This window comes from Heterodontus francisci, chromosome 34, assembly GCF_036365525.1.
Source record: "Heterodontus francisci isolate sHetFra1 chromosome 34, sHetFra1.hap1, whole genome shotgun sequence".
Taxonomy (NCBI): Eukaryota; Metazoa; Chordata; class Chondrichthyes; order Heterodontiformes; family Heterodontidae; genus Heterodontus; species Heterodontus francisci.
Genome location: NC_090404.1, coordinates 21,360,939 through 21,371,010, shown reverse-complemented (window position 1 = coordinate 21,371,010; position 10,072 = coordinate 21,360,939). Strand labels below are relative to the sequence as shown.

Genomic DNA, 10,072 nt, shown 5'->3' with positions numbered 1-10,072 from the left:
CTTGGTTAATGGGGTAAAGTGTACAGGCAATAGAGGATTAGCCACTCAAAGTAGTTTTAACTGATCCAATGTGTTTAGTCAATGAGGTAAAATGGACAGGTAATGGGGGATTGACTGATCAATGTAGCTTTGCCCCTGTCCCAGATGTTTGGCGAATGAACAGAATTCTAAACTAATGAAAGCATAGCAGTTGAAATTATTTTATTCAGAACTCAGTGTTTGGTGAACTGAAAAGTAAGTCAAAGTAATAGAAATATGGCTGATCAATGTAGGTTGTTCCCTGGTATTTGTTCTCTCACCACCTGCCTGCCCTGTGAAGGTTTAATGGTGGTCTCCATTACCCAGCGTGCCCTGGGCTCTTGGGTTTACATAGGAACATAGGAGTGTCTTGGAATTTCCATTTTTTGTGTTAACCCTCGGGAATCTATATTTTTTTTAAAAAGCTAAAAAAAAGATTTAATGGACATTGAAACATCTGGAGACAGCTGAACTTTTTGGATGCTTAAAAAAACAGCAAGGTCAACAAGAGGTTCCTGGTTTTAACCAGTAAACAAATACTGGAAACCTGGTGATTTCAAGGAAACCAGAGGGGGGTTTGACCTAAGAGCTACCCTTTGTTCTGACAAGAGAGAATTTATGATTGCCATGGGACTTGCTCATAAAAATTTTAGTTTCACTTTGAACTGTTAAAAGATACTAGATTTTGGACTAAAAGTAGGCAGTTGGAATCTGCATATGGACCTGCCAGGAGATCAGAAGAAAAAACAGATTACTGTTACCTCTCTATGAAGGATCCTTGTTAGTGAAAAGCAAAAGATTGTATGAAAAGGTACTGTTGTTTTAGTTTTTAGAGATACAGCACTGAAACAGGCCCACCGAGTTTGTGCCAACCATCAACCACCCATTTGATACTAATCCTACACTATTTCCACATTGCTACCACATCCCCACCTGTCCCTATATTTCCCTACCTATACTCGGGGCTATTGCTAATGGCTAATTTACCTATCAACCTGCAAGTCTTTGACATATGGGAGGAAACCGGAGCACCCGGAGGAAACCCACGCAGACACAGGGAGAACTTGCAAACTCCACACAGGCAATACCCAGAAGTGAACCCAGGTCGCTTGAGCTGTGAGGCTGTGGTGCTAACCACTGCGCCACCCTGCATTTTTGAAGAAACCCTGAATATTTTCAGAAATCTTGCATCTCCCTCACAGCACACATTCCCACCTAGTTTTGTGTCATCTGCAAACTTGGAAATATTACATTTGATTCCCACATCCAAATCATAGATATATATTGTGAACAGCTGGGGCCCAAGTATTGATTCTTGTGGTACCCCACTAGTCACAGCCTGCCAATGCAAGAATGACCTGTTTATTCCTACTTTCTGTATTGGAGTACAAGAGTAAAGAAGTCTTACTACAATTATACAAGACATTGGTGAGGCCCCACCTGGAGTACTATGTGCAGTTTTGGTCTTATTACCTAAGGAGGGATATACTTGCCCTGGAGGAAATGCAACAAAGGTTCACTAGTCTGGGTCCTGGGATGAGGCAATTGTTCTACTTATTCACAGTATGTGGGTGTTGCTGAAAAGGCCAGCAGTTATTGCCCGTCCCTAATTGCCCTTCAAAAGGTGGTGGTGAGCCGCCTCCTTGAATATAACTGAGTGGCTTGCTAGGCCATTTCATAGGGCAGTTAAGAGTCAACCACATGTGTGTGGATCTGGAGCCACGGAGACCAGATAGGGTAAGGACGGCAGATTTCTTTCCCTAAAGGAAATTAGTGAACCAGGTAGGTTTTTAGGATAATCTGGTAGTTTCTTGGTCACCATTACTGATACTAGCTTTTTTTAAATCCTAGATTTGTTTAATTGATTGAGTTTAAATCCCTAAACTGCAGTGGTGGGATTTGAATTAGTGTCTCTACATCATTAGTCCAGGCCTCTGGATTACTAGTTCAGTAACATAACCACTCTGCTACAGCACCCCCCCACTATAATCCATCTCCTCCTATGAGGAGAGATTGAGTAGACTAGGCCTATATTCCATGCAGTTTAGAAGAATGAAACGTGATCTCACTGAAACATAAATTCTTAAGGACTTGTCAGGGTAGATGCTGAGAAAATGTTTCCCCTGTCTGGGGAATCTAGAACACCGGGTCACAGTCTCAGGATAAGGGGTTGGCCATTTAGGACTGAAATGAGGAGAAATTTCTTCACTGAAAGGGTTGTGAATCTTTGGAATTGTCTACCCCAGGGAGCTGTGGATGCTCAGTTGTTGAGTATATTTAAGACAGAGATTGATAAGAGTTTTGGGTACTGAGTGAATTAAAGGATATGGGGATAGTGCGGGAAGGTGGAGTTGAGGTAGAAGATCAGCCATGATCTTGGTGAATGGCAGAACAGGCTTGAAGGGCCAAATGGCCTCCTCCAGCTCCTATTTCTTATGCTCATTAACCTCAGTCTGGTTCCTCTCAAGCTGCTGAGTGAGTGAATTAAATCTTTCTTGACAAATCACCAAGATACCAGACTACAAGTCATGCCCGAGACATCATTTATTGGTTACAAATCACAACTTAGTTAAATCTGGGCACACAGACACTTTATAGACATGTATAAACACATAGAAATGTAATCAGAGTTACCCAGCAGTTGAGCACAAATAGGGAGAGTATTTCACAGAAACAAGTAACAAATGCAGGGGTGAGAGTGGCCAAAGACCAAAAGGTCTGAAAATTAGTGGCTGAAGACAAGAAAATCTATTCTTTTTTTGACAAGGAATCATGTAATTATAGCACTGTTATTGAAGCAAACTAGTCGAGGAATGACAATTTTGAACAACTTTGCGCATGTAATGAATAAAATTGCGCTATACTCAGAATACAATTTCACAAGAGGGTCACTGACCTGAAATGTTAACTCTGCTTCTCTCTCCACAGATGCTGCTGGACGTGCTGAGTATTTCCAGCATTTCTTGTTTTTATTTCATGAGACTTACCTGACAGCTGATAATTGGTTTTATGGAGCTTCATGTTCTCAATGTCCTGCTTCTGCCCATTTATAGCTTGCTCATGTAAAAGGTGTTCTGTGAAGATGTGTCAACTTTAATAGAGAGCAATATATATAAACATACCAGATGGCACATTCTGATACTTTGGTAAGTGATGTGCACAAATCAGTAGGTATATAAATTCATAAAAAGTAAACATTTCACAGACATTGACAATCCAGAAACTTGAACATAAGTGCTCTTATTTTGTGCTATGACATAATCACCTGAACGAAGCAGAAAGCAAAACCAGGTCGGGAGGATTGTATAATAAAAGCTAAATACTGCAAATGCTGGAAATCTGAAACACAAGCAAGAAATGCTGGAAATACTTAGCAGGTCTGGCAGCATCTGCGGAGAGAGAAGCAGAGTTAAGGCTTCAGGTCAGTGACCCTTCATTAGAACTGGCAGATATTAGAAATGTAAAAGGTTTTAAGCAGGTAAAGCGGGGGTGGGGCAAGAGATAACAAAAGAGGTGTTGATAGGCCAAGGTCACAGGGAATAACTGACTAGAACGTCATGGAACAAAGGCAAATGGTATGTTAATGGTGTGCTGAAAGACAAAGCGTTAGTACAGAGGGTGTGAATGGACAGAAAACTGAGCCACCTGGCCCCAAGCATAAACATGAAAAAAACAGTAGAAACAAACTAAAATAAAATAAACACATAAAAAAGAAAAAGAAAAATAACTAAAAATTAAAATTAAAATGGGGGGCCCCGTCATGCTCTGAAATGATTGAACTCAATGTTCAGTCTGGCAGGCTGTTGTGTGCCTAATCGGTAAATGAGATGCTGTTCCTCGAGTTTGCGTTGATGTTCACTGGAACACTGCCCAGGACAGAGATGTGAGCATGAGAGCAGGGGGGAGTGTTGAAATGGCCAGCAACAGGAAGCTCTGGGTCCTGCTTTTGGACTGAGCAGAGGTGTTCTGCAAAGCGGTCACCCAATCTCCGTTTGGTCTCCCCAGTGTAGAGGAGACCACATTGTGAGCAGCGAATACAGTATTTGAAAGAAGGACAAGTAAATCGCTGCTTCACCTGAAAGGAGCATTTGGGGTCTTGGATAGTGAGGAGAGAAGAGGTAAATGGGCAGGTGTTACACGTCCTGCGATTGCAGGGGAAGGTGCCGTGGGAAGGGGACGAGGTGGTGGGGGTATTGGAGGAGTGGACCAGGGTGTCGCAGAAGGAACAATCCCTTCAGAATGCTGACAGGGGAAGGGAGGGGAAGATGTGTTTGGTAGTGGCATCACGCTGGAGGTGGCGGAAATGACGGTGGATGGTCCTTTGGATGTGGAGGCTGATGGGGTGGAAAGTGAAGACAAGGGGAACCCTGTCGCGGTTCTAGGAGGGAGGGGAAGGGCAAGGGTAAAGGTGCAGGAAATGGGCCAGACGCGGTTGACGGCCCTGTCTGCCATAGTGGGGGGGGAATCCTCGATTGAGGAAAAAGGAAGACATAACAGAAGCACCGTCATGGAAGGTAGCATCATCAGAGCAGATGCGTCGGAGATGGAGAAACTGGGAGAATGGAATAGAGTCCTTACAGGAGGCAGGGTGTGAAGAAATGTAGTTGAGGTGGCTGTGGGAGTCGGTGGACTTATAATGAATATTACTAGACAGTCTATCCCCAGAGATGGAGACAGAAAAGTCGGGAAAGGGAAGGGAAGTGTCGGAGATGGACCATATAAAAGTGAGAGAAGGGTGGAAATTAGAAGCAAAGTTGATAGTTTTCCAGTTCCAGACGGGAGCAGGAAATGGCACCGATACAGTCATCAATGTGCTGGAAAAAGAGGTGGGGGAGGGGGCCTGAGTAGGATTGGAACAAGGAATGTTCAACATATCCAACAAAAACACAGGCATAACTAGGACCCATGTGGGTACCCATAGCAACACCTTTTACTTGAAGGAAGTGAGTGGAGTTGAAGGAGAAGTTGTTCAATGTGAGAACAAGTTCAGCCAAGTGGAGGAGGGTGGTGGTGGATGGAGACGGTTGGGCCTCTGTTCAAGGAAGAAGAGGAGAGCCCTCAAACCATCCTGGCGGAGAATGGAGGTGTCGAGAGATTGGATGTCCATAGTGAAGAGGAGGTGGTTGGGTCCAGGAAACTGGAAATTGTCAAAATGATGTAGGGCATCAGAAGAGTCACTGATGTAGGTGGCAAGAGACTGGACAAGGGGAGAAAAGATGGAGTCAAGACAGAAAGAAATAAGTTCAGTGGGGCAGGAACAGGCTGAAACAATGGGTCTGCCGGGACAGTCCTGTTTGTGGATTTTGGGAAGGAGGTAGAAGCGGGCTGTCCGGGGTTGCAGGACTATGAGGTTGGAAGCTGTAGAAGGAAGATCTCCAGAGGAGATGAGGTCAGTGACAGTCCTGTGGACAGTAGCTTGATGTTCGGTGGTGGGATCATGGTCAATGGGGAAGTAGGAAGAAGTGTCTGAGAGTTGGCGCTGAGCCTCTGCCAGGTAGAGGTCGGTACACCATACAACAACAGCACCACCCTTGTCTGCAGGTTTGATGACAATGTCGGGGTTAGAACTGAGAGAACAAAGTGCGGCAAGTTCAGGGGGGACAGGTTACAGTGAGTGAGGGGGGCAGAGAAATTGAGATGGCCGGGGTGTCGCCAACAGTTTTCAATGAAAAGATCAAGAGCGGGTAAGAGGCCATGGGGAGGGGTCCAGGTAGAGGGAGAATGCTGGATGTGGGTGAATGGGTCTGCGGGTCAGGGGGAGGACTCCTGGTCAAAGAAGTGAGCCCGGAGGTGAAGGCAACAGAAGAAGAGCTCATCATCATGCCAAGCGAGAAATTCATTAAGGTGGGGGCGTAAGGGGGTAAAATTAAGTCCTTTGCTGAGTACAGAACATTCAGCGTTAGAGAGGGGAAGGTCAGAGGGTATAGTGAATACACGGCAAGGGGTCAGATCAGAAGGGGTGGGGTCAGAGGGAAGTGAAAGGGAAACAGGATCTGGAGGGGCATTAATCCCCATCAGCTCCTGGAGTTTGCATTCCTTAACACCTGAACGAAGCAAAAAGCAAAACCAGGTAGGGAGAATTGTCTGCCAGTTATGCAGCCTGTCCAATTTGCTGTCCATTAACTTAAATGGACAGGAATATCACACACTTGCTGTTAGGAGCATGTGATACTCCCGAACCAATTTTCTTTTGGACTATTATTTACCTCCAAGTACAAAAGAGGAAAATAACCTTATTAACTTGAGCAAATGTGGTGCCTCTGTAATCTTAATGAAAAGTAATTAAAAATGTGTCTTTTCCTCTTCAAAGGATCCAAATATTATGCAATGTAAAAATTGTACCAGATCCTGCCAGTGACAGTGAAAAAGTAATGAGACTAGTGTTGAACCTCTAGGAAGCAAATCCTGCACTTCGGGTCCCACTACCTGGTGGGACGTCCTGCCCCATGTGGCCAAAGATCTGCGGCTCGAGAATCGGCCTGTTCAGTGACCTGAAGACCCATGGCAGAAACTGATGACCTGAGTAAAGGTGATCTTCGATTCGAGGGACAGACGATGACGACTTCTCCAGTAAAGCCTGGCTACACGACCCGAACCCGACCAAATCTGTCGGGTTCGGGTCGAGATTCTGTGTTTAGCATTCAGGCTCGGGTCAAGTCGGTTTCGGGTTGACTGTGGTCGGATTTTGTTTTGTATTGTTTTCTTTTTAACCTATGTTTTGATGCAATTTTTTTTTTCTGTATTAATAACATGTTTGATATTTTCAGGTCGGGTCAGGTATGAAAAAAAATTGAAAGACTCGGGCCTGGGTCGGGTTTGGGTTGGCTGTGGTCGGGTCGGGCTTTAATTTTATACCCTAGTCATGCTTTACTCTACAGTAAAAAGTTTGAGGTTCTGTTTCATCATCCCCAAATCAGGCTCAAAAGTTTGGTAATGGCCCTGTGACAATGCAGCAGGTCCAATGGACAGCTGTATATCCCAACAGTGATAAACACTTCTGGCTCCTGTTCTACTGCATCAATTGGTGCAGTGGCAGCTGCATTTAACAGCAAGGTGAGCTGAAAATCATAACTATTGTGTTGGTTTGGAGAAAGGCAGCACTCTGTATATACATATTCATACATGTACAGAGTATTGTGCCATCAGCCTCAGAAACCCAGTGACCATTTATAGTGAGTGCAGAGAGCTCACAGGATAGTTGCACTGTAGCCAATGTACAGCACTTGTGGTGCAGGACAGCCTTTTCCAGATAATCTTAAGCAATGTCAAACCACACATTGAAGAAAGATGGCCAGAGTTATACTCCTTGTCTTGCATCACTATGGTGCAAAAGACAGCTTCACACTGACTCAAGGTTTACAGTGTGACTGGGGCAGTAGACAGTGAAAGTGGAGATGAACAATGAATGGAATTCAGCCATACACCTGAGCAAACTGATAAGTGGAAATTCCAGATCACTTCAGTTGCTGCAAAGTACAGGATATATTCAGTTTATACAGTTCATGCTCACTGCAGGATATTCACATACAGTAACCAGTTTGTGCAGAGTTTTCAGAAATTACTTCAGACACACACTGCTGTGTAAATGGAAGCAAGTTTCAAATTCCTATTGACAGACCAATGTTTTTGCTGCAGACCAGCGACTTGCCAGCTACTGATCCTGAACCATTAATTTTAAGCCAGGTCAAATGAGCTGTGTCAGTTCTCGGGTGGTCTCTGCTAAGATATCCCATGAAGGCAAAAACAAACATTGGGAATTGGTCTGTGTTTACACACACCTCCTTTTTGGCCATTTACAGAAGACTGACACACTGAGGTTGTGAAGCAGTATGCAGTTCCACCCACTTGCTTTCCTGGTTGAAGTTCATTTCCACTGAGGTAGAAGATTATAAAAAATAAAGACGACTTAAAAACAGGTAAAAGGACCTCTGGGTATCTTCGTGATTGGCCGGCTTTAAAAAAAATCAGAACTGACAGGTACAATTTCTTTTGAAGCCAGTCTCTTGGTGAAGGTCGGAAAGGGAGAAGCCAATGGTGGATTTCCGAAACCCTAATGTCAGAAATCTGTTATGTAGCGAACATTTCTCATCCCTGAGTCACTTGTGAACTCGCTGGTGTCTCAGCAGGTTGGATGACCGAGTGAATCTCTTCCCACACTCTGTGCAATTGAACGGCCTCTCCCCAGTGTGAACTCGCTGGTGTCTCAACAGGGCAGATGACTGAGTGAAATCCATCCCACACTCTGAGCAGGTGAACGGCCTTTCCCCAGTGTGAACTCGCTGGTGTGTCAGCAGGTGAGATGGAGTAGTGAATCCCTTCCCACACTCGGAGCAGGTGAATGGCCTCTCCCTGCTGTGAACTCGCTGGTGTTTCAGCAAGTGGGATGACTGAGTGAATCCCTTCCCATATTCTGAGCAAGTGAATAGCCTCTCCCCAGTGTGAACCCGCTGGTGTGTCAGCAGGTTGGATGACTGAGTGAATCCCTTCCCACACTCTGAACAGTTGAATGGCCTTTCCCCAGTGTGAATGCGCTGGTGTCGCAGCAGGTCAGACGACTGAGTGAATCCCTTCCCACACTCGGAGCAGGTGAATGGCCTCTCCCCAGTGTGACCTCGCTGGTGTGTCAGCAGGGCAGATGAATGAGTGAATCCCTTCCCACACTCAGAGCAGGTGAACGGCCTCTCCCCAGTGTGAATGCGCTGGTGTACAATGAGTTCAGATGATCGCCTGAACCTAGTCCCGCAATGAGAGCACCCGTATGGACAATCAGGAGTGTGAACACGTCGATGTGACATCAGATCAGCAGAACATTTATAGCCATTTCCACAGTCTCGACATTTAAAAGGTCTCTCGTCAGTGTGAACTTGCTGGTGTGTCAGAAGTTGGGATGAAGTAGTGAATCCCTTCCCACATACGGAGCAGGTGAATGGCCTCTCCCCATTGTGAACTCGCTGGTGTCTCAGACGATGGGATGAAGTAGTGAATCCTTTCCCACACACTGAGCAGATGAATGGCCTCTCCCCGGTGTGAACTCGCTTATGTGTCAGCAGGGCAGATGAATGAGTGAATCCCTTCCCACATTCAGAGCAGGCGAATGGCCTCTCCCCAGTGTGCGTGCGCTGATGTACAGTGAGGTTGCCTAATTGTCTGAACCCAGTCCCACAGTGAGAACACCTGAATGGTCTCTCGTCAGTGTGAACACGTTGATGAATCATCAGTTCAGCCGAACATTTATAGCAATTCCCACAGTCTTGACATTTAAAAGGTCTCTCCCCAGTGTGAACTCGCTGATGTTTCAGTAGGTCGGATGATTGAGTGAATTCCTTCCCACACTCGGAGCAGGTGAATGGCTTCTCCAGGGTGTGACTGTGTGGATGAGTTTCCAGCTCAAATGGATCATTCAATCCCTTCCCATATTTACGTCGTGTCTTCCCAGTGTGACTACACTTGTGGTTCGACAGGCCAGATGATCGACTGAAACCTCGTCCACACACGGAACACGTGTACGGTTTCTCCCCACTGTGATCGCTGCTTTTTCCTTCCATGTTCAATCTCTGATGATATTCGGGTTGCGATAAATTAGGTGACTCCTTCAGGTCCCGATCAAATGTTTGCTTTGCATTTCACGGCTGCAAATTCTCCCCTAAACCCTGTGAAATTGATTTAAAACAGAAAAAAAGTGTGTGAGAACCCACAAAAACACAAAGGCAGGTTGTGAAATGAAGCTGAATGAATCTGGTAATTTATGGGGCCGACATGGGGAAAAAGTGACCGTGAAAACTGCAGGATTGACTTACAACCCCAACTGGTTCACTCATGTCCTTCATGGAAGGGAACCTGCCACCCATTCTGGAGAGAGAGAGGGTGAGGTGGGAGGGGCAGGGAGAGGAGAAGTATTTTATCCATCTGCAACTCCACCAGAACTTTGACAGAACCTCCCAAACTCTCAACTTCCTGCATCTAGACCAGGGAAGCAGGTGTATGTGTACACCATCACCTCCATGTTCCCCTCCAAGTCACACCCCATCCTGACTTGTCTGACAGCCAGCACTGG

The 10,072-nt window shown here is 45.5% G+C and overlaps 1 protein-coding gene across 1 annotated transcript in view; it reads right to left on the bottom strand.

Annotated features, from left to right (window-relative positions):
* Positions 1-2,563: 2,563 nt before the first annotated feature.
* LOC137348709 (zinc finger protein 721-like) overlaps positions 2,564-10,072 on the bottom strand; it is a 48,341-nt gene continuing 40,832 nt past the window's right edge. The window contains exon 11 of the mRNA XM_068013965.1: positions 2,564-9,641. Coding sequence (XP_067870066.1) covers positions 8,115-9,641 — 1,527 coding nt within the window. The 3' untranslated portion in view covers positions 2,564-8,114. The remainder of the gene's footprint in view (positions 9,642-10,072) is intronic.